This window comes from Pogoniulus pusillus, chromosome 2 (assembly GCF_015220805.1).
Source record: "Pogoniulus pusillus isolate bPogPus1 chromosome 2, bPogPus1.pri, whole genome shotgun sequence".
NCBI classification, from domain to species: domain Eukaryota; kingdom Metazoa; phylum Chordata; class Aves; order Piciformes; family Lybiidae; genus Pogoniulus; species Pogoniulus pusillus.
In genome coordinates, this window is record NC_087265.1 from 39,464,056 (window position 1) to 39,489,452 (window position 25,397).

Here is a 25,397-nt window from a genome sequence, read left to right on the forward strand (position 1 = left end):
CTTCTGTGGTGGTTTGGGTGTTCCCCACCCCCCTCACACGTTAGAAATCTCCCAGACTAGACTCAGCTGGCTCTGGAAATATTAATGAAGCTGATATTTACAGCTGGCACAATATACAAGCAGATATTTACAGTATATACAGTTATATATAGAAATATACAAGGTAAAAGGTAATACAGAAACACAACTCCCCTCCCAGAAACCTGAGTCACAGGATCACAGGATGTCAGAGGTTGGAAGGGACCCAAAGAGATCATCAAGTTCCCAGGAGGGGCTTCCAACCACCCCTTCACCTTTCCCCTACCCCTCTCAACCTTACCCCAGTCCCAAGGAAGAATAGAGATTTGGCCAGAGGTTAGGAAGCAAAGTGGGTTAACCCAAAATGGAGGGTGAGGTTAGAGAGATGCAGCTCAGCCAGCAGCCCCAGCGAGAGTGATGCTGAGTGTGTGTTATCTAATGGTTTTATTTCTTGTTCCTGTACTTCTTAGCAAGCCTGTGAGCGAAGTAGACATCACCATTGTTTTCTTTCCACAGCCTGTGATCTAGTTCTTCTCACCAAAACATTCTAGCCTGCTTCAAACTAGCACATCTTCCCATGTTTTGATGCTGCTTTGGTTATCAGCACAAAGTAGTGTTCTCCATCCACTTATTTCCAGTTCCTATTCTCAAAAAGGCCTTTCAGAGCAGTTCTGTCTATTCAGAAATTATTTGTTTTTCATGTCAAATAGCCATCAGGTGGCAATAACTCAGTCATCGCTGGCCTGTTCTAGGTCTTTAAATTTAACCATGTCCTTAGTGTGCAATGGTTTTTGATTTATGTTTATTTCTAAAGGAACAGCATATTTAAAGCCACTCAGAACCAGTGATGTCCAAGGAAGTTATGCTAAAATACTTCTTATTTCCTAGATTAAACTTTGTTGCAGCTTTAATGTTATTAGGTTTCAATTGTATTCTATAAAAATGTATCTGTTTATTTGCCAGGCAAATGAGAGCTTAATATTAAATGTGGAAAAATCTGTACGATTAACAGAAGATACCATTGTTAATCTGAGTAAAGAAAAGAAAGAGCTGACTGAGCTTTGGGCAATCTGGAATTTCAAAATTACTCAAGTAAAACCTGCCAAGCAACAGAGCCAGATATTTAAGGAGCAACTAAAAATTGTAAGTTGTAACTAAATCCCTCTGATATATTGTGTCATTTAAGGAGAAGATCAGCATGATACTTCTCTGCAGTCTATTCATTCAGGTCGTCATCAAGAAATGTGAAATACTTCTTATCTGTTTTTTGCTTTTCTTCAAGCATGCACAAGTCTAAGTTCCCATTTCTAATTGTAATTTTTAATGAAGTCCATATATACCAGCAATATTTTAGGCTTTTTGGGGGTGGTGTGTTGTTTTTTTTGTTTGTTTTTTTTTTTCTTTTGAGAAAGCACTATTTTGTTCTAACTTCATAGTTATGTTAAACTCTGTCCTAATAGCTACTAAACTCAAGTCCAGACCTGTTCATAAGGAAAGATGACTGAAACCTCCTTGTCACAGCGACAGTCTGCAGTGTTCCTTAACTAGGCTAGTAGCAGAACTGGGCATGTTTGTCTAGTGCAACTTATCACTAAATTACAATTTTTATCATAGAAAATACACTGTCATAGAATCATAGAATCAACCAGGTTGGAAGAGACCTCCAAGATAATCCAGTCCAACCTAGCACCCAGCCCTATCCAGTCATCTAGACCATGGCTCCAAATGCCTCATCCAGTCTTTTCTTGAACACCTCCTGGGATGGTGATTCCACCACCTCCCTGGGCAGCCCATTCCAATGGCAAATCACTCTCTATGTGAAGAACTCCTAACATCCAGCCTATACTTCCCCCGGCACAACTTGATACTGTGTCCCCTTGTTGATATGAGTCCTCAAGTCTCAACATCTGAGTCATTTTTACATGCTGTCTTAAAGATTTCTTATCGCTCTTGTCAGCCAGAGGATTTCAGATAGATTTTGTTGGCAGTCTTTGAGTGCCTGTTTTGAGTCACTACGAATTTAATTTGAGTTTAAATTTTATGTATTTATTTATTTACTAGAGACAGAGCTCTGAAATGTTTGATTATCTTTTAGACTACCCATGGATTAGAGATTATGCAAGAGTCACTTCAGTTTACAGCAACAGTTGACCTCGAAACTGACCTTTTGATTGTTTTGGAACTACAAGAAAAGCTTAACCAAATGAAACCACAGTATCAGGTGAGAGTGAAGTGCATGTTGCATCAAAAGCTGCTTTTGGTACAGTAAAAATTCACATTGACCCCAGACACTCTGTCTAGGGTTGCAGTGTTTTGTATTTTAAATTATTTCTCTGGAAGGAAGATGTTATATCTGTGTATATGGCAAGGGAGAAGACCTTTTAGTTTCATTGTCCAGAGAGCATCCTGTGTGCTGTTAGCTATGTAGTAAAATGGCACAGAAGCATTGGGATGGTGAAAGTACAAGTTGCATGCATTTGGGTTAAGAGCTGATCAGGTGCTAATATATGTTGTAGTGAGGTTCCTTCCTCCTCTGAGTGTTAGTAATTCAGTCTGCCATTTCTCTACAAGTCAGCTGGACTTGTTTTGATCCAAGGCTCTTTCTGGGTGAGAGCTGAGATTCACGTACAGCAAAAAAGTAAAATACATGGAGAGTAAATTATAGCACTGATTTTTCCCAAGGCAATTTACCATGGGTAGGTTGCTATCTCATCAAATGTAAAGCAAAACTTTCAAATATGTTTGTGTCATTTGAGTAACTTTTTTTTTTCCAGCAACTGAATGCTGAGCTTGAGTACCTGATAAAATTATTAGAATTGCCAAGCCAGAAAGGATTTCCTTTGAAAGAGAATTCTGAGGGAGTAAGTGAGCTTATTCATTTTCATCAAACAGTAGAGGACACAATGATAAAATACAATGAGATTTTCAACAAGACAGTCAAGTTTCATCACATTAAAAATGAAGTGAGTATGATATTTTAAGATACATACTTTCTTCCTGTCATAGTTACACTCTTTTTGGTTTTAATGTCTTGTTCTGTTTGGTTTTTTTTTTTTGGAGGGTGGGGTGTTTTTTTCTTTTTCTGTACGTGTATGTGTGGTTTTGTTGTTGTTGCTTTTTCCCCCAAAAAAATCCCACATTAACTGATCAGAACTAAAATTTGAGATCTGAAATTGCATGAAATGGCTAATATAAAAATCAGATATGAGCTGAAGTTTATTTAGTTAAATGCACATCAACAAAGTTTAGAGTAACATGTTATGGATAAAGGAGAGAGAGAGTGATTTGACATTGGAATGGGCTGCCCAGGGAGATGGTGGAGTCACTGTCCCTGGAGGTGTTCAAGAAAAGCCTGGATGAGGCACTTAGTGCCATGGTCTAGTTGACTGGATAGGGCTGGGTGATAGGTTGGTCTGGATGATCTTGGAGGTCTCTTCCAACCTGATTGATTCTATGATTTTGAACACATTCTGATTTTCAATTCAATGTATTCCAGCTGGAATGTCTGTTGAAATCAGGAGAACTGGACGTTCCTGAAATATGTGAGAACCCTGAAAACGTGCACCGTGCTCAAGCCTACCTTATGAATACTCAGGAGAAACATGCACATATCAGACAGCTGTATAAGCTGATTATTACCCAGGGAGTAGACATCTTGTCTGCAGTGCAGCAACCTGTAAGTAGAATTAGAATAATCTGTGAAATCCAGGATAAATATGAAAGACAATTATTTGACCTAGCTTTTAGACTTACACTAATGTAGTATATTCTGAGAAAACCAAATATAGATCATTAACATCCTTTTAAAAGAAAGCCAAAGAGAAAACTTAAAACAGCTCATCATTTTTATATTTCTGCTTTCAGAATTGTCAGATATACAGCCATTAAATTAAATGGTCAGGAATGAGGAAACTTATTCTTTCGTAGTTACACTACAAGTTGTTTTCATTGAGATAAAAATATTTCTTTGAAATCTCATTTTATTTTTTTAATAACCTGTAAAGGGATTTTACTCTGGAAAACACTGAAGTAAATTTGAAGTAAGGAATAAATATATATTTTTTAAATATCATTGCTTAGAAAAAAAAATGACTTTCTGTTCTGCAGTATCTGTGCAGTTCAAGACCCTGTTGGTGATTTTTCAAATGCCACATCTATCTGTTAGATTCTTGCTACTTGGTCAAGGTTGTTTTGCATATTTATTCTCATATAAAGAAAGGATAATGAAAGAACAAAAAGGAAATATAATAATAATGCTTTCTAACCCCACTTTGCCAATCCTCCAACCTCACCTCACATGTAAAGCAAACTCTGGGATAAGATAGAGGGGTGGAAAGAAGGTGTAAGGGTTGTTGGGAGCCCCTTCTGGGGACTCTGATTTCTGGCAGGGGTGTTGTGTTTCTGTACTACTTTTAACTTGTATATTTCTGTATAAAGTTGTCAATGTGTCGTTTGTCCACTAGATGCACTCAGGAAGCATTTTTCTGCTTATGGCAGAAGGCAATGGCCAATTACAAGAGGCTTTACATATTTACTCGCATAATATTATTTCCCTATTTGCAGGGCTAGCTACAGCTTCAGACAGCACCCGAACACTTTCAGGGAGTTCTGTCAATGCCTTGTCAGCTGCTGAGGCTTCTGATTCTTCCCAGGCCTCACAGGATGCTGGGAAAAGGAGGCAGACAATCTCTGACCTTATCCTGGCTCCTCTGGATGTGTAGCTGCAGGACTTCCCATCTTGCAAGAGACTTTCGGGTGTAGGCAGGATGTCATGTGACGTGCAATCTCAGCACAATGTCACACTGGCTATGCAGGCCGATTGCATGGAGACATTGAGAGCCCATTCCTGCTACACTCGAGGCAGGCAGTTCCAGGCAGTTCATGATGCAATAAGGCAGTGAGGCAGGACACTGTCAGAAGCAGAGAGCAATGGTGGCAGGCAAGCATGAATATGACAGCAGAGCACATTGTGTTACCTGCTCATCTCTTTTTATTAATATAGCCCGAGACTAATAGACCTTCGGACACAGAACAGCCAATTAGAACGGCAGTTAGCTGAGTCTGAACATATTAGGTGAAGACATAGGCTTGCTTTACCCAAATTTGGGAAAAACATAGGCCTTGCATGAGGCAGGCACAAGCTAAGTGTGTACCTTGTTTACCACAGGATGTATACAGGAGAAAAACAAGTCTAGGCAAGCCAGAGTTCTTGGACTCAGTGGCTCCAGGTTCTTTGGCCTCTTTCCTGTGGTTGCTTCTCCCCACAACAGAAGGAGGGAGAACAGCAAAACATATCTGGGCAAGCTAGGACATGTTCACGTCTATTTTTGCCTGTTCTGGCCTACAACAATACCTTATTAGTGAATTCATGACCAATTTGCGTGATAAAACTGATATTTTTATAAAGAAATTATTTACTCAGGGCAGAATCGTTATTGCCCTTTATACATTTAGTAGGGAGAAAGCAAGGTGTTCCCTTGTGCCCCATCAGCCGCATGCCCAGTCTGCTCCTCAGACTCCATAAACTGATCAACAGCAGAATTGAGCTAATCTTCATGTGGTAAAGAACTTAGAATAGGCTGTTTCCTCGTTGCTCAAAACAAACACTGTGTGTGAGTTGTGATTTTGACTGAAAACTACTCCTCTAGTGGTTTAAACTGTTGCGTACTTGTCTTTGTTCCAGTAGAAGTTTAATAACTTGTCCTAGCCCACTGTGATTGACTATGCATGTTTTACCTCAAAATTATTTTAATTTTAAATAGGCTAAAGCAATAAATTTTCTGAGTTGCATTCATTTTTTGTCTACTGCCTTTTTAGCATTGCTTGAATGTTTCTGTAACGAACCTGAAGCAAGAAATTGCTAGATTTGAGTGCGATAGCATTAACTGGAGTTCCAAAGCCAGTAAGTATGAGGAGGAACTGTCACAGCATTTCCAGCACTGCACCACTCAAGAGGAGATAAATGAGGTAAATTACATAAATCCCAGCATGTTAAATGACTGTCAAAAAGGCTGTTGTGTTCTGCAATACAGAAGCCTAGAGGCATTGAAGTTATACAGATGGCCTCTACACTTGTTCTTTAGATTGCACTTCTATACATCCATGAAGCACAGAAACTGCAATCTAACTTGGCAGGCTTTCACACTAATGTTCCCTGTAGCATGAAGTGCAGGTGGTGGAAAAAACAGGTACCAAAAGTTACCTTTTCTGATTTTTATCCTTTGCTAAATAAATCCACAATTAAATAACTACTGTACTTTGTCAGAGTCACCAGAGTAGAGCCATTAATGACTCGATCAGGATCTTATCTTTCCCCACCATTTCCTGGATGGCTGTTCTTTAATCATAGAATCAACCAGGTTGTAAGAGACCTCCAAGATCATCCAGTCCAACCTAGCACCCAGCCCTATCCAGTCTTTGCCACTTGGAAAATCTATTTTCAACAACCGACTTTCACACATCCTTTTTTTATTAGTAGAGTTACTGAAAGTTTCCTGTTCAAATGCAAAGGGGAAAGTGACTAACAACATTGAAGTACCTCCTAGACTAGCTCATACAGGAAGCAAAACGTTTTACTAGAACCATTCTGATAACAGAAACATCTTTAAAGCAGCTTTATAATTTGCTTTTAGTTGTGTGATAAATCGGAGCAATCAGCACCTAACCGTGTCTTCTCCGCTATCATTCTCCACTTGTGACAGGCCAACTATAGTTAGGAACAGCTGCCTGATTAATGACTATGACACAATGGATAAGTTACAAAGTTCCTTCGAACTGAGGTCACTACAGATATTAGGATGTATAGTTCCTTTGGTACTTTTAATTTTGCAGGAAGCAGTGGACAAATGAGATACTTTTAGATTTCTAAACATTGGCAACCATGTATCATCTTTGGTACCATTGCTGCTGATAACAGTAGTTGTGTACATGCACTCTGAAGGCATGATGTGTAAGTCTGAGCTGAATCTGAAGAGTGGCAGCAGCTGCAGACCTTTGACACATGAGCCATCATATCTGAAACAAGGTGACCTTATTTCATGTACTGCTGCGAGGAAAGCCTCTGGCATTATAAAGGATCACTAGCCTGTGTATGTGCCTAAGCCAGTGAAATAAACTAAAATAAACTCTTGCTCATCACTTCTTTCCCTCAAAATTAAACTAGCAAATAAGGCTCTCGTGTTCTGAATACAAAATATTGCTCTGCAAAGGTGGTTTTATTAACACAGGGCTTTTAGGTAGATGATATTATTCTGTGTACTTATGTGGGATAAAGAGCTTAAATTAACTGATCACAGTGCCGGTGGTAGAATTCCCTTCCTTTCCATTACACTGAGAGAACACCATCTGCTTATTCAGTACTGGAGTAAAGTGGCAACATCCCACTTGAAATGAAAATAAAAAATATATATGGATTAACATTAGTATGTAATGACAATAATAATAATTGATTGCTACCTGTTCCAATAACAGCAGCTGCAAAACAAGCATTCATTATTTCCTGTGTTCTTTGGTGGGGAGGGGAACAGGGAGAAGTTTGTAATACTTTTTGCTATTAAAAAAGCCTCAAATATATTCAATAAATATCAAATTTTGGATACAACTTGAACTTGTTAAAATTAATTAATTTTTTTCCCTGTGTGTCTGGAGAAATGGACTTTAAAGCATTAAAACTGCTGCATTTCTTTTGTAACAGTTTCTTTAGATAAACATGACTTTAGATAATTTATTCTACATTCCAAGGAATATGAAATTATGAAAAAAAAAATCCCTAGGATTTAAAAAATATTTTTCTATTTCAAATTCTATCAATTTCTCATAAACAGTTAAAAAAATGTGATCACAGAATACAATGTAATTAAAATGATTCCTTTTATAAGGTACCAGAAGCATATTTTAAGCAAGTTTTACCAGAAGCATATTTTAAGCAAGTTTTACTTACCTGGTTCTCTATCTCTAGCTTGAAGGCGTTCAAAGGTAACTGTAATATTTAAAAGATGTGTTGCAGTAAGTAAAAGTGCAAATTACATGGCCTTCAGAGAAAAAAAAATTGAAAAAATGATATTGAAAAAAGTCATAGTCCTTTTAAAGACAGTTTAACTGTAATGCTTACTTACATAACATTGCCAATACAAAGAATAACATATGGTCTATTAATGGCACACTTCTAAGAGGATATTAAAGCAAGATGAAAGGCATTAGGAAAAAATATAACAACCCTATATTATGGTTAATTCCATTGGTATATATATTATTTAAAAAATTATGCTGATCATATAAGACTCTTCTTTTTAATGTGCAAGAAAAGCCTGGATGAGGCATTTAGTGCCATGGTCTAGATGACTGGATAGGGCTGGGTGCTAGGTTGGACTGGATGATCTTGGAGGTCTCTTCCAACCTGGCTGATTCTAGGATTCTGTGATTCATTAAGCTTCTGGTAAATTGGCAGTGCATCTCATCCACAGGTGTGTAAATGAAGCTAGCTTATTAGAACTTCATCAGTGTCATCCTTATCATTCTGGCTTTTGCAGTATGTCTCAGATTAAAGAAAACTTAGCTGCATCCATCTAAGTAACAAAAGAGTTTTACAGCAAATCTAATATAACTGAATTTAGAAGTATAGATTTCTGGTCATATAAGTCCATATGAAAGGTCTTGAAAGGCATGGACTCTTTGTAACCAGACGTAACAGTTAATCTTAATTAATTTTACTGTAATTTTCCCTAACATTGATCTTTTTGCAGCAACTCTGTGCTAAATGGTAATGAAAATCTGATATAGTACCAAAACTATTTAGCTGTACTTAGCAAAAGCTTTTCTTGAGTGTCTGTTAGGTAGAATCTCTACTACTATGCTCATGGAATAGTTATTTGAAAGGCCAGTACTGATGTAGTATAGATCTAAATTCTACACAGATCTAGGTTCATCTTTGTATGCTGTGAATAATTATACTAAGATGTTTGGACTAGGAGAGTACATAAAAATTAAGCCCCTGTGTAACTTGTTAGATGCAGATGGAAGGGGGAAAAAAGCTCAAACAAAACCTAACATGCAACTTGATATAAATAATAATGAATAAACAAATATTTACTTTCCCAAACCCAGTAAAAATATGTTTTTCCTGGAAACTAAATATATGTATACATTTTCATGACTAGCCATTTCCACTAAATGTGCATAACTAGAGGACCTAGGACTCTAGGTAAAAGCCGTTGAAGCTCTTGCATATAGAGAGGTTGACTGAGCAGGGATCTCATCCTTTATCTCATTCTATTTTTTTAGCTTCAGCCATTCTGGAAACAATTCTCAGCATCTGGAATGTAAAAATGTTGATTTAGCAAGATTATGAATTTCCACTACTGGAAAGATATTCTGAGGGGGAAAAAAAAGGATGCTTGGTGGGATGGGATGGTATTAGTAATTTCTCTATTAAATTTTCAGTGTTTAGATTGTGGCCTTAGAAACAGCTCTTGAAAAAAAAAAAAAAAAACAAAAAAAACAAAACTGAAATGTGCCTTTTTTTTTAACCAACAAATATGCTACTCTTTTTCAGCTTGGAGAATCATTTAAGGATCTCAAAAAGAAATTTAACAATTTGAAGTTTAACTACATTAAGAAAACTGAAAAAGCTCGGAATTTGAAAGTACTTAAAGTACAGATTCAGCAAGTTGATATGTATGCAGACAAAATGCAGGTAATACTAGAAATTCTATTCTTTGCTGGCTGAATTGCTGTGGCATGTGTTTGAGGGCAAGTGTAGAGTCCTACACCTGGGGAAGAATAAGCTCCTGTGCCAGTTCAGGTTAGCTGATCTGCTAAAAGGCAGATCTGCAGAGAAGGACCTGGTAGTCCTGGTGGATAATGAGTTAACTACGAGATAACAATATGGCTTTGTGGCCAAGAAGGTCAATGGTATCCTGAGGTGCATTAAGAAAAAAGCGACCAGCACATTGAGAGAGGTTCTCCTTCCCCTCTACTCTGCCCTAGTTAGGCCATATCTGGAGTACTGTGTCCAGTCCTGGCCTCATCAGTTTGAGAGTGGCAGGAAACTACTGGAGATGGTCCAATGGAAGTCTACAAAGATGATGAGGAACATCTGTCTTACAAGGAGAAGCTGGGGCTCTTTAGTCTGGAAAAGGCTGAAGGCATCTTCTCAATATTTCTAAACATCTGAAGGGCAGATGTCAAGGGGATAGGTATGGACTCCCTCTCTTCTGTAGTGCCCAGTGGTAGGGCAAGGGACAAAGGGCACAAGCTAGAATACAGAGGTGCTATCTGAATATAAGAAAAAACCCCTTTAATTAGAGAGTAATGGAGCACTGGAACAAGCTGCTCAGAGGTTGTGGAGTGTCCTTCTCAGGAGACTTTCAAAACCTTCCTGGGCACATTCCTGTGCAACCTGGTCTACGCAAACCTGCTTTATCAGGGATGTTGGACTAGATGATCCCCAGACATCCTTTCCAATGCATACTATTCTGTGACTGTGATATTCAAAATACATCACGAGGTTCCCTGTTACTCAGAGAAAAACGTGACTTGGATTTTAATCTGCATTGCAGAAGCCCTCCAGTTCCCTACATTTTTGAAAAATCATTTGTCATTTTTTAAACACAGGACACAAAATAGGTGTGGATTTGCCCATGTTTTTTTTTTCCTTTTTATTTCTAAAAAATAGAAATATTTTGGTTGCAGTATTTAATATTGCTCCATCTTTTAAACAGGTTCTTAAAAAGAAGATGGATAATTTAGAGAATAAAGTAATTGGCTATGTAGAACATGAACTTAATGTTAAATCTACAGTCCTCTTGGGGTCAATCAGTGACTTACAAAAGCAGCTGAATGACTTTAGCAGAGTTGTGGAGGATTACAAGAGAAACCTGGATCTTACGGAGCATCTACAACAGATGATGGAAGAGGTACAAGTAAACCTGAGATCCCCACTGTATATGTAATAATTTAGGTCCAGAACTGGGATATAAGAATATGTTTCTACTACTTCTGGCAAAAAAAAAAAAAAAAAAAATCTGTGGTTTCTGAAACTAATAGAAACACATTTTCTTCTACCAATTTTGTAGAGAAAGGGAAAAAAACCCCACCCACTTTGACCATGCAGTGCTATGCATATATCACGGGGGTCTATACCTCTCTATGACTTCCATAGTGATTCAGCATATCTGTGGTCATCCTTATGAGCTCATTTTTTTTTCTCAGTATTTCCTGAGACAGCACAGAAATTGCTATGAAGTGCTCTTTGAAAGCTGTCAAACCACAAGAGCCAGGTTTTCACAATATCCACTTTGTTAAGCCCTCAGGAAGAGCTGTCTGCATGGTATCTAATTTTGGAACTGAAAGGTAAAATATTCAGTTCCTTCAAAACAACATGTTGGGATTTTTTGATGGTATTATTTTTTTAAATGATTATTTATTTTAAGTAGAAATATGTAAGTGTTCATTTGGTGGGGTTTCCTTGGTGGTGGTTTTTGGTTGTTTTCATGAACTGCTGTCTGAGTCTTTTTTGAAAGTTCTATAACTTCAATGCTTTGGAGAACTGCCTCGTTCATTGTCTTTTCTTAGAAGAAAAAAAAAGGTTTGAGATAGTATTTTCCCTCTTGCCACATTGTGGTGGTGCATCTGCTGTGAAGCAAGCACATTCCTGTCATCACTGTTTATTTTTAGAAATAACACTGCTTGTATCTCCAAAGTGATCTAAATGCTAAAGACTAACTTTTTTTTTTAACTCAATGTAAAGTATCACCTTTTAGTCAACAGAAGAGTAAATAGGAATGTCTTAAATGCTGTTTTCATTCACAGCTCAAACTGATGATTATTAGCTGCTTGATGTAACGCTGCAATACAGATGGTACTGAGTGAACACCAGATTATGCCCTCTGAGTATTGTTACCCCAAAATGTTAAAGGGTATATTCTAAAGCCCATTCTTGTCAGAAGAAAGATCCTAGAAACTTTCAGTGGTTGTTGAGCCCAGAAACTCTTTGCAAGTAGACCAAATCTAAGTAACCTTGCTGCCCTTGCAGAGGTGTAACTGTGACCATGATAAGAAGTTTATTAAATTGTCAGTTGGTATACAAGACAGAATGAACCCAGAAATAAAACATATGTATGCAGAAATGTTAACAAATAACCTCCTCGTGCTTGCAAGATGAATGTGCAACTAGCATTGAAAGAAAATTTAGCAGCAATTAATATTTGAAGTGACATTGGTAATAAAAAATATTTTTCAGGTTGAATTTAAATCTGATAATTTAAGACCTATTGAATGCCACTGGGTGAGGACTGTCTAAGAACAGACTAGTCTATGCCATTCATTATAATACAATATTTTATTCCTTAGTGTCAATTTTGGTTTGAAGATGTAAGTGCAACAGTTGTTAGAGTTGGCAAGTATTCTGCAGAATGCGAAACTAAAGAGGCAATAGAGACTCTCTACAAGCAATTCAATAAGTTCATTGAGCCTACAGTGCCTCAACAAGAAGAAAGAATTCAGCAGATTATAGACCTTGCTGAGCAATTATATGGTGAGCAACTGTCTGGTAATGCACTATGGGGGAAAAAAATTACAGTAACAGGAGAAAGCAAGTGCTTAGGTTTGTTCATGTAAGAAAACAATCCCAGGAAGTTTAAAAATCAGTTGTTTAAAAGTATTGACTGGAAGAGGTAAGGGATTTCAGAACAAACATTTAAACAATAAAAATACTCATGAGTCTGGTTGTTTCCTGATTCTCTGTACACAGCCTGAGTTCACTATGAAATCAAAGCGTGAATGTCCTTGTAATATTTATGAGCTTGGAATTAAGATTTCATGGCTTATGCTATCTCATAACAGGCAAGTCTTTGAAGTAAAATCATGTTATGGTGATATACCTCAATGCTGAGGGAATTTTATTATGATAACACTAGTTAGCATTATTTGATTGCCAACTTTATTAAGCATTTTATTTGCAAAAAAATATGGTTTGTTATGCAAGTACTGTACATGCAATTGTATTGATTTGGAAAACTGTTGACCAAAAAGACTCAAGGTCAGCAAACTTCATGTCTTGCTTTTCTTCTTGCACTTGTTGAAATTGTTATAGTTGTTTTATGCAGAGACAAGTGACCAAGTCAGATGCGACATGATGAGGTATAGCCTATTGATTCAAAGCATGAATCTTAAAAAAACCCAATCGATTCAAACTGTGCTTTTAAACTCCTCTAATTAGCTTTGAGAAGACTACATGGAAGCATAGAGTGCTCTTAATTTTTTTTTTTAAACCTTATCATTTAAACATTCCTACTGCAGGAAAGGAGCTGACAGAATGGATTATTGACACCATTTGATTATGTGTGTGGAGAGAAGGAAGCTGCTTTGGGTTTTTTACATTATTACATAGGAAAAGCCCTTTCCATCCTGCCTGTGTTTGTATTTCTTATATCAAGGATCTAAGTGCCTCCTAGATGTGTAATAAGATAACTAGTTTTACGAGACACTTCACGAGGTCAGCATCTTTGAAAACAGTATCTTTAACCAGACAAAATTGTGTTCAAGCTTAGCAGAAAACTGGTAGTGACTATGAGCTAGTAGGAGGTAGGAAAGCACATTGCTGCAAAACACAGGACTCTTTCACCAAAATAAAACATAGCAAAATGTAATTACTATAGTATATTTGGGTTACAAAGCACATTGTTAAATATCTGTTTGAGTTATTCTATATTATTTTCATGTTGTTTTACCTTTGTAGGTATTGAAGAAGGAGAGAAGCATGTTGAGAAAGCTGTATTAAAGTATAAAGAAATAATTAATTCTGTTGATGAGTTGTGCAGATCTCTGAGAGAACTTAAGGAGATTAAGGTATTTTAATTTCTTTTTTACTGGAGAATGTATTGCATCTGCATCAACTTATCAGGTTTAGTGTTTGAAATACTACTTTTAACTGAGTGCCATCTATGGCAGTATGAAGAATTTTGTAATTGTTTACTTTTCTATTATCTTAGGTAATTATTTCAATGAATCAATGAATTGCTGTTTGTTTGTCCACTAACTCCTCCTAGGCTTCTTTTTCTCAGCTTCTTTCCGAACTTTTACTGCCTTCAAGTAACTTTTAGAGGGAAATGCCATGGTTTCTCTGAGTATCTAGACAAGTGTTTTTATATATATTGCATCTTCCCTTGGGACTGTAATATAGCTAAGTCCTAGATCTATAAAATGGCAAAAACAACCTAGATTAGCTTCCTGTAGGAAAAAGCATCCTGAAAAATAACTTGGGATAAAATGGAAGTAATTTAAATTAGAAGAAAATTGCTTATAACATAAATACTTAGGAGAACAATGTTTTAATTTTCATATTGTGTTAAACTTCTTTGAATGTAATTAAGTCTAAAGCATCAACTAAGGATGAGTTATGGAAAACAGCTGAGAGGACTACTTTCATAGAATCAACCAGGTTGGAAAAGACCTCCAAGATCATACAGTCCAACCTAGCACCCAGCCCTATCCAGTCAACTAGACCATGGCACTAAGTGCCTCATTCAGTCTTTCCTTGAACACCTCCAGGCACGGTGACTCCAGAATCATAGGACTTTAGAGGTTGGAAAGGACCTCCAGAGATCGAGTCCAACCTCTCTGCCAAGGCAAGATCACCTAGGGTAGTTCATACAGGAACACATCCAGGCAGATTTTGAGCCTCCAGAGAAGGAAACGCCACAACCTCTCTAGGCAGTCTGTTTCAATGCTCTGTCACCCTCACTGTAAAGAAGTTTCTCCTCATGTTGATGTGAAACTTTCTGCATTCTAATTTGTAGCCACTGTTCCTTGTCCTATTGCTGCTGACCACCAAAAAAATATTGGCCCCCATCTGTTTGACACCCACCCCTCAGATATTTGTATACAAATATCTCTCTCAGACTTCTCAGAGTAGTAGGGGAATAGAACCTTCCTAGATGTGATGAGTTCCAGAAGTTGTTAGATTACTAGAAAGTGGCCTTTTCCTTGCACAGTGACCATAAAGAAGCTTCAATATAAATGATAACTAGGTTTTTCAAAGTTCTTTTCCTAATCCATCTGTTACATAAATGCTCTTGTGTGCAGAATGACAGCCTCAAGATCTGTCAGAAGAAGGCTTAAGACTTTGATCTTTTTTGCCAACTCAGCACAATATGAATATATTTTAAAGGGATGTGAATTTTCAGAACAATCATAGCATTTTGACTAATTTCACTAATTGTAAAATGATATCTTTTTTTAAAATCAGAGTTATTTGGAGGTTGTTTTGAGTTGTTTCCTACTCTGTTGTATTGAACCAGTAATTTGGCATTCTAACGATTGCTACCCTCTATTGTTTATAAGTTTACTTATTTTTCTTTTCACATGGCAGAAAGCTGAGTTTTCTGAAGAGTTGTTCCCTGTTAAAAAAGAAGAGAGAAATGTTCAAGAAGCATGTGAGGTTGTTACTAAAGACAGAGAAGAGGACGGAAAGCAGCAGGTTATTTAGATTTTATTTCTTCTTACCTGTGTCTCTGTTTGTTAAAAGGCTTTGTGTATTGCTGGAAAGTTCCTTGCTTTTCTGTCTTGAAACTTCCATTACATTGGATGTAATCACTGTAATCTCAGTCATTTTTCTCTTTCTCTTTTCTTATTTCTAGTCATCCCTTTACCTTCTAATCAACCCATGTATTCCTCCATCTGGATTTAAAATGTTTTGGCCTTCATTCTTCTTACTATGTGTCTCCTTTTTTAAAAAAACAAAATCTAAACCAATACTATTTACATCATCTTTTACGAATTTTCCTTTGATCTTCCTGCCAGAGTGTCCTCCATGATGCAAAAGTCCTCCTTTTGACCATTCTTCCTTCCTGCTCTCTCTTTCATAATCAGGCTTGGGGTGATATAGAATGTAATAGAGGAGATTGCTGTCAGTACTGCCCAGAGAACTAATATTCACATAATCCTTAGAGACAAGCTATGAAAGTATTTGATTTGTAAATAATATGCTATAAGAGAAGCCTTACAATTCAGAATTTGAACTAAGTAGCAGAGGAAATTAGGGCTCTTTGTTGAGTCATTAAGGACCTAAGGAAGGAATAAGTTATTTTAAAACATTTTTCCTTTAACTGGCATCAGATAAATTGCTTAGGCATTCAGAAAGGATTACTGAGAAAAGAAATACTCTGTCTCCTTCCAACAATAAACAGGTGTCTGACATTCATGTTGATTGATTTACTTTAAATAGAATTTATGGATATTGTGTGTACTCTTCATGGAATCTTCCTCTTTTTTTAATCTCAAAAAGGGTCTTTATTGCCATAGATTAGTGAGTTTTGCTTGTATTCTCATGGATGGTATTACAAATGGCCAGTGCTAAACACCACAGAACTGCTTCAGCTTTGTAATTGTGTAAATAACAGGAATTCAGTGATGGCAAACACATGGTGGAGCATGACTCCAGATAGATAGTGTAACATTATGTTACAGATAATCTGCTGTACTCTTGGTACAACATAATGTCATAGATAATTTGCTATACTGTTGGTATAATGCATCAAATAAATATCAGGACTCAATATCAAACAGTTGTCTTCACCCTCACCTTAAAACATTTCAGTTACATATTGGTTGCTAAATTCCATGCAAAGTTCCAAAGCATGGTTTGCATGTTGAGAACAATGGAAAGGAAATTAGGTAAAGACTGAATGTGCATTTAGAATAAAATCTGGGGGGTGGGGAAAAGAGAAATAACAGAATAAGAGAAGATAATGTCTTATTCATGGGTATACAGTAAATGAATATGAAATATTTCAAATTGTCAGTGAATAAAGGTAATCTTAGAAATGCAGTAAATACAAAACCAGACCTATGCTTTATGACAGTAATTCCCTTAATAAAAAAACAAACACTTTGAAGCCTTGGGATCCTGATGTAAATATAAATATTTTACTATGTGAAATATTCTGGTAAATTGGAGTGGGTGGCAATATAACTAAGCCTTTGGAAAGATAGGGTACCTTGGTAATTGATTTAAAGTTCCAGAATTCTCATTTTGAAAGCTGATTACCAATACTACAAGACATTAAATTGTCATGTTTTCTAGAAATTCAACTTAAATTAACATTCCCCTCAGTTCAATACAGAAAGCCTGGTAATTTGCTGAGCCAAAATACAGCCTAATTAATTTTGTTACTGCATTCCAAGTCAGCAGGGGTTTCACCATTGGCCTGGAGCCCAGGTTTCACTCAAAATGTTGTGACTGCTCCAAAGAGCCATCTTCAGGAGAATCACCTCTCTGGGTAGATGTTCATAGCCCTATTTCTTATCTTGGTAGGCCACAGCTTTGCCAATCCTTGTCAGACTGTAGCTCAGCTGCCAAGGGAAAAAGGAAAGGGTATGTGAAGCAGCTGATATCAGATGTGAAGTATGGCAGCTATGATTCCTCCACCCTTTTCATCACTCCATACATCACTTAAAGAAGTAGCAGGTTTTTTTTTCACTACAGCTTTTCTGTCTTCCATTTCCATCCTTTCAGGCCCATCTCCTTGTTTAGTGGGCCAGCAGTATCTAATTTTACCTACACTTCTGCATGTCAGTTTTGCAGGATTAATTTGTTTCAACATTAGTTATCATTGCTCTAAAGTGTTAGCCATGTAGCCTACAGATTCCCACGGCAGATTCATTCTCATTCTTCTTTGATCTCAGGTGGCACACCAGAGCTGAAAGTCTCTGTGTTGCAAAAGCCTGACGGCTTGCCAGCTCACTGCTCACCTGGCATTATTTTCTCCAGGGTCATTTTCCAGCTACATCTGAAATCACTCTGTTCAGTTCTGTGATCTTGCTGGATTAGTTACTGGAAGATTCCTACATTATTTTGGCCTTCCTGTGGTGTACATGTTTATAGACTCCTCAATAGACAAAATGAATCTGGACTTTTTCAACTTCTTAATATTAAATCAGACTTGATTTATTAAGTTTCTTAGTGTAGTCAGGCCAATACAGACAGAATTTGCTACCGAACTGCTTATTAAAGCTTCATTGAAGAAAGACTTGTAAATCTGGTCAGGTTTAAAGCTGAGAAAGGTACTTAGAACAATGATAATAGAATCATAGAAGCAACCAGGTTGGAAGAGACCTCCACAATCATCCAGTCCAACCTAGCACCCAGCTCTATCCAGTCCATGGCACTAAGTGCCTCAGCCAGTCTTTTCTTGAACACCTCCAGGGATGGTGACTCCACCACCTCCCTGGGCAGCCCATTCCTATGCCAATCACTCTCTCTGGCAAGAACTTCCTCCTAACATCCAGCCTATGCTTCCCTCGGCACAATTTGACACTGTGTCCCCTTGTTCTATCGCTGGTTAGAAGAGCTGGGTGACAATCGAATTTGCAAACCCTAGAAAAGCAAATTGTAAGACTGTCTTGGAATTAATCTCTGAATAACAACAAATTCTTCAGAATAATTTATAATTATTTAGAACACAAAAAGAAAAAAATAAATATGTGTAGTAGGAAAAAGTAGCTCAGTCTGTAGCTTTCTGAGTCATTGGAAAGGTGAAAAATAGACATGTTTTACCAAACTGGAAAATCAGTCATAATTTATCATGTTTATATGCATTATAAAAAGACACCTTGGAGACAGAGTTCATCAGCGGAAGCTTGTGAAAAACTTAATGCCCAATCTTGAACTTAAAACTGCAGTGAGTTACTTAATAAAACAGACACAGTAAAATCCCAAATTTCCTCCAGTCATTCATTCATTAATTTTGCATGTATCGCATCACTTTGAAATAACAAATGTATTAACGTGGGAAAAGAACTATATTAAAACTATCACATCTACAGGACCAAGGCCCATGTGAGATTCTACTACTTCATTTTTATTTTCATTTCATGCACTGGTTTTGGGTTGTTAACATAAGAAAATGTCATTAACACCTTTGAGAGCTCTGCCACAAATGAAAAAGACTTGATTGTGTTGTTAGACATTAAAAAACTAATCAAGAGGCAGAAAAGTAATTAATAAATTAAATAATATAATAGCTTTGATGCTTTGCCATATTCAGGTATTTCTGAAACATGATGAGAAGGACTCTTTTTATTCCACATCAAAGGTAATGTGAAAATAATGTCAACGTGTCTTTTAGTGTTTGGCAAAGATCTTAAAACAGCTGGTGAAAAAATGAAAGAAATATGAAACTCTTGGAAAAAAAGACCTGTTTGGTTTAATTCTGTAAATCTTGAATATGACTGATGATTGTCTTAAAGAATCACAATCCAGGAACTTGCAATAAAATACATCTCCAGTAACTTGCAATAGTATACATCTTTATTGCTATGTAACTGATTTTCATTTAGATGTACTTAGGCCATCTCTTGCTCTAGCTTCCACTTGCAAATGCTCTTATAAATAGCAGCTAGAGGATTTCCTTTATAGAAAGTGTACTTTTTCTTCTATCATTACTGTTTCAATAAGTTGTTATTATTATTATCTGCTAGAATCTATCCAAACTCTTTGAAATTCCATCTAGATGCTGCAAAATGTTATGATTTATTATCCTTCTCCTTGTAATCTCTCCTCCTCACAATATATTAAGCTTACTTAGAAGAAATATTTCAAGTATTGTTGCTGGCTTCTGCATGAAAAGGTGATGAACTCATTCTCTCATTCTGTGTTTTTCCTTTTCTTCTTTCTCTCCTCTTCTTTCCCCTCCTAATTTCAGGAGAGGAATAAATTGGCTGATATTCTGGTTATCTGTCCAGCTGGTGAAGATCTTGTTTCACAGGATACAGAGCTGTCATCTTCAGCCAAAGAGGATAGCTTACAGACTGAATTCTTGGCAGAAGAAATACCCTCTGGAGATGAATATGAGTGTATATCACCTGATGATATCTCATTGCCACCGCTTTCTGAGACACCAGAGTCCAACCTCTTACTTTCTGAAGCAGAGCTAGAAGAGCAGTGCTGTTGTAGTTCTCACAGTCTGCATGTCAATTCCTCTAGCTTGCACATGCAGAAAACCACTAGCATTATAAAAGTGATGGAAGCATCTGATCTCTTAACAAATTCTGCTTATGCTGGTGCTACACATAATATAATGGAAAGCCTATCAGATCAGTTTGAGAAGTTTTGTGTTTCTTCAACAGATTCTGGTCAAAAAGTCAGAACAGTATCTCCTTTGGCTTGCCATTTACAAGGAATATCTGAAACTAGCACTGCTTCCTGCACTATAAATGCCAACCCAGAATATAGCATGATGAGTGAAGTGCCCAAAACACATTTGCAACACCTTGAACTCCATAAAAGCATGGCAGAAACACAAGAACAATTGCATGACTTGAATAACTGTACTAAAACCCAGGACAGGCTGCATGCTCTGCCTGATGCATACTCAGGTTTCGTGTTTCAATCAGACGCCACCAGAAGCTGTCAGAAGCAGATGGTCACCCGAGAAGAGATTAAAAGTTCATCAGAAAAGAACAGCATGGCCAGCCTAACTGGACAGGTGCCTAACTTCTCCCAGCTTCTGTCTAACAAAACCGTCATGGAAGGTTCTCCAGTAACCTTGGAAGTAGAAGTAACGGGATTCCCAGAACCTACACTGACATGGTGGGTAGCTTATAATGAGAAGTAGTAAATATACCTTAGACACTCAGACCACTTGTAACCAAATTATTTACTCTATAGAATAGAATAGATGGCTTGGATCTTTTCTCTTCCACACTTCTGCATGATTCCCACCTTCAAAATTACTTTTGACAATTAACTTACTTGAAATAATCTCTCTGTATTTAATTTTATGTATAGTGAGAACATTGAATGACTACAAGCACATCTGATTTTTTTTTTTTAAGCAGCTATGTCATACAATTTTTATATTCTGGAATATGACATTCCACTTCTGCAGTAATTTCTTGAAACAAAACTGCAATCTAGACTTACTGTGAGTAAACTCACCTGCATTATCTCAGGATCTTGGCACTGTGTGTGCAGAGACACATACATTGTTTATACAGCCACTACACATACATAGAACCATTTTTATATATGTTGGAGTTTGTTGTCAAAAACTGAAGAGAGGTTACAAGTTAAGAAAACTTCCTAAATATTTATACCAAGAAAACCAGTTTTATATATTTATATGTGTGCATACACTCTTTATCTCAGCATGGCTAATTAGATAGCTTCATGCTGCATTTGTGAAAAGTACTAATGATGTAATATAAACATCTTTCAAGATGACTTTTTAGAAGTTTCCTGCCAAAGGTAACAGGAGGAGGGTTTCAAGGTGATGGTAGCAGTCTTCTGTGTGCTTGCATATTTTCCTGAAGTTTTACCTCATTTGCCAGTTTTCCACTTATTCCAATATGAAGGCCTTTTTTTTTAATGTATTAACATTAGATATGTTTCTTACTGGAAATGTTTTAATGTTAAGATTATTAATACACATATAAAGAATTACGCAAATCATAAGCTGAATTTTCTTCTATGATACTGAAAAAAGTACTGGATGTTGCAGTCTTGGTGCTATACTATGGTGGTATCAATAAAGTTACTTTGTTTTGAATCTTGGTGTTCTAAACTTTGAGGAGTATTTTTGCTGAGTAAAAGAGGTACCTCCAGTTTTATTTTATCGTGAGAAAGTATTGGTTTATCTCAAAATTATATATATAAACAGTTGATCTATGGTCTCTTAAAAATAACTGAAACCATTAATAGTTCAAATGTTTTGAGTTGAATTTACATTTTTCAAATTCAAATCTATGAAAACAAAAAAAAAAACTCTTTTATTTTTTCCTGTTAATGTCATGTCTTATGTACTGATGTAGAGAATTTATTGGATAGACATGTGGAAAAAAAGTATTTTTGTGTTAGGTTAAACATAGCTTATGCTGAAACATCATGAGGCAAGAAGAACCACAGATTTCTCTGAGTTCTGATGCATAAATCAAGAGTCAGAACCCACGTGTGATTCTGGCAGATCTAAGTGTCACAATATGACAGCAGTTCTCTGATGTAACTCCAGATGCATTGTTCTTTACTGTTTGGTGATGTGAATTGAGCAAATATTAACTGGGCTGTGGAGCAGGAACAAGTCCTTGATCGGTCTTTTTACTGGAGACACAAGTTCAGGCAGGTTGTACATTGCCTATTCATGCACTGAGCATAGACTGACTCAATACCTATTTCAGCAGAAGACTGGGGACCCAGGCCTTGATGTTGCCTTCTCCAATGGTGTAGTGAGATAACTGTCTATTGAAAACAGCTTTCAGAACCACATTTTCTGTCTTAAGAATGTATTATCCAGAAATTTGAATTGTTTAAATATTCATCCATGTTTACAATTAAATATAATAGTGAGGAATGGGAGCATGGCAGTGACCCAGATCTCTTACTGTCTATGTAGTATTACAGAGGTTGTCTGACTTTGCAAAGTTCCGATTGGCATACAGTGATATAAATCTGACTTGAAAACTGACTCTCTGCTTCAGGTACAAGAAGGGCCAGAAATTGACTGCAGATGAACACTTAAAGCTTTTTCAAAAGGAGACAAAGCATACTTTGTTCATTCAGAAGGTGTGTGACAAAGATGCTGGCCTCTATGTTGTTCGGGCTAAAAATTTGAACGGCACTATCTCATCAAGTGCCATTCTCCACGTGAAAGGTAACAGGCCACTTATTACAAGAATAGACTGGACAATGTTGTGTGTCATCTATATTAGCATTTCACTAATATACTGGCTATTCACAAAGTAAGTTCAATATTGACTGCACTCTCACATGCTAAGAAAACATTTCATTTATTTTCTAGACACTGCATCTTTCACAACCTGTGCCAAATCACTTTTATGTTACACTCGATATATTGCTCGTTTCTTTAATACCAATGTTATGTGGTTTTATTTTCCTTTCTCATAGTGATGCTGAGATAAAAATGCTACAAAGCTTTTGTCAACTATAAGGCAGAGTTTGGCTTTCTAAAAATGTTGGTATTACAAAGTGTTGCAAACAGTTTAAATTATAAGTATTAAATGTCAAAACATACCCAGGTAGAGTGCTCAAATCAATGCGTATTTTTATTAGATGTCTTTTGAGAAAGAGCATGGAGATTGTTGGAATATTTCTTAAACATCCAATGTATTATTTCCAGCCACATTCTGCTCAATGGCTTAAAAAGCAAATACGTGTATAGAGTAAATCTTCTTTGTAAAGGAATCATACCATTCATGGTTGCACTGGCATAGAACATGTTTAAAACTCTCTAAGCCCAGCAGATGGTCTCTGCAAAAGATGGCTCCAATAGAATTGTCACTGTCTGTATTACAAATATTTGCCCCATAATTAACTGAATTTGTGTTAAGTGGCACCTAGCATACAGTAGGCCAAAACTCCCAAATGCCTACAAAATGAAACATCCCCGCAGAGCAGTCTTTTTAGGTGGATGATTGTGATACTTTCTCTACCTTCTTATAACATTGAACATATAATTATTTCTAGCAATCCATTGAATTTTTAGTATAACACAAGAAAAATAATAGCTTGTGAAGTGAGCATCTGTGTATGTTTAGAATTTTTAATGCACTGAATTAAAACAAAAGCAGCCAAACTGGGGAAACACTCAAAAAGTGTATTGACCTCAAAAGAAAAAAATAGTTTGGTGTACTTCAGTCAAATGGAATTCTCCTGTAACTTCAGAGTGGTAAGTTCAAACCAGAATTTTGTTCACCTATATATTGCATTTCATTCTTGCCAAGGACAATGACAAATAGCAAATATTATCTTTTATTAAGGTAGTAATTTATTTAAATATTTGATAACAACAATGTAACTGTGACAGTGGAAGTTCTCATTTATAAATCCTCAGATGTAACTTCATTCTTTAAATCTGGTACTTCTGTTTATTCAGTAAAAATGACAAACTGATGCATGATTTTTCCTGCATCTGTGAATTACAACTTTCATATTGCAACCCTGATGTTGCACAAAATCTGTAGAGAGAAAATATTTACCTTTTCTTGCAGAATTTGCAGAAATGAAGTCAGCTTTTTATTGTGTATCATGTATGGGCAAAATATAGATTGCAAATTACTGGGCCTTAGTGACATTGAAGATTGGCATTTATATATTTTGGCCCAATGATTACAACTTGATTAAAATTCCTGTAACTTTGAAACAGGAGAAGTTCTCAAAGGAATATAAGATCACAGCAATACACGAGGGAGGAGGAGGAGGAGGAGGAGGTGGTGAGCAGGTGGGGAAACAAAACAAGCTAAAATTGGTATTACCCTTCCAAGTTCAGTCCGTCTCCTAGAAACATTGATTCATAAGAAATCTCTTAGATAAATCACTTTTTCTCTTCAAGTGTACTTTCCATTTAACAATAAAGCTAATTGTAATAATTACTATGCTTTTGAATGTTTCAATTTTTATAGAAGTAAAATTAAGGTTAGTGGGGGGGTTTTGTGCCCTTCTACCTTTATGGATGGTTGCTATAAACATACAGCAAACACTCTATCTAAGCAAGCTGTTCTGTGTAAGCAGTGCATTAAGCAAAGGTGTGTTAAGAACCAACCAGAGTGTCTCTACTACGTGCATTTGCCTGTGCTTGATAACATTAGTTCATCCCATTAATTTTCTAGGTGATGGCTGCCCTTCAGTCTTCCATTTTTACTGAGAGTGCCCATCATTGAAAAATTGAAATGATGGGTGTTCTTTTGACATATTCCATTTATATATAATACTTAGGTCATTTTGTCAGGAATTTTTGCTTTCAGTGTTGAGGCCAGGTACATACACAAAAAAAACACCAGCAGGAGTGAAAGCAGAGATGTTATCTTTCCTCTTTTGTCTTGCCTCTGTCAGGATTATGCCTGTAAGTATTATCTGCTATAAGGTTTGTGACAGAAATAGTCACTGTAGCTCCACAGATGCTTTGCTCAAAGCTGCACTTCTGTGGATCCTTCACTCTGAAAACTACAGAAAGGTCAGTACTGGAATGATCACTGTTCTGTCATTTTTATGTGGCCAGTGTCTGAGTTCAGAGAGATGAACTTGACCTTTCTGCTTGGAGTAGAGCCAAAAAGGTTGGTTTATTTGAGTCTGTGTCCTTAGGAAAGCAAGACTAGATCTAGGATTCCCATGCTGCTTGGGAAAATCAGTCATAAACTCACTTGTGACAAGAAGAAGAAGAATATATGAGCTTTCCATCAAGGCATAAGGCAGGAATTGAATGTAACTTGGATCTAGTCTTGTAGTTGTATCTGATTGCTTATTGGCACTTGCAAAAAGACTGTTAACTATTTATGATAATCAGCTGTATGAGTTTAAGGGGTAACAAACAGACTCATACAGAGTTACTGGATGAGTGTACACAGATTGTGGGAGCAAATTCATTCTCCTC

At 36.7% G+C, this 25,397-nt stretch overlaps 1 protein-coding gene across 3 annotated transcripts in view; it reads left to right on the top strand.

The window, feature by feature from the left end:
• The window catches only part of CCDC141 (coiled-coil domain containing 141), a 73,456-nt gene that overhangs the window by 39,354 nt on the left and 8,705 nt on the right, over nt 1–25,397 (top strand). For 2 of the 3 annotated variants that reach the window (XM_064167261.1, XM_064167252.1), the window contains exons 13-25: nt 982–1,161; nt 2,114–2,239; nt 2,793–2,981; nt 3,515–3,694; nt 5,836–5,985; nt 9,569–9,709; nt 10,737–10,931; nt 12,367–12,550; nt 13,754–13,863; nt 15,386–15,491; nt 16,120–16,202; nt 19,719–20,605; nt 22,489–22,661. In XM_064167261.1, the coding sequence (XP_064023331.1) occupies nt 982–1,161; nt 2,114–2,239; nt 2,793–2,981; nt 3,515–3,694; nt 5,836–5,985; nt 9,569–9,709; nt 10,737–10,931; nt 12,367–12,550; nt 13,754–13,863; nt 15,386–15,491; nt 16,120–16,202; nt 19,719–20,605; nt 22,489–22,661 (2,704 nt within the window). Of the gene's footprint in view, nt 1–981; nt 1,162–2,113; nt 2,240–2,792; nt 2,982–3,514; nt 3,695–5,835; nt 5,986–9,568; nt 9,710–10,736; nt 10,932–12,366; nt 12,551–13,753; nt 13,864–15,385; nt 15,495–16,119; nt 16,203–19,718; nt 20,606–22,488; nt 22,662–25,397 lie in introns of all 3 variants that reach the window. The other variant, XM_064167243.1, reaches the window with a different exon arrangement.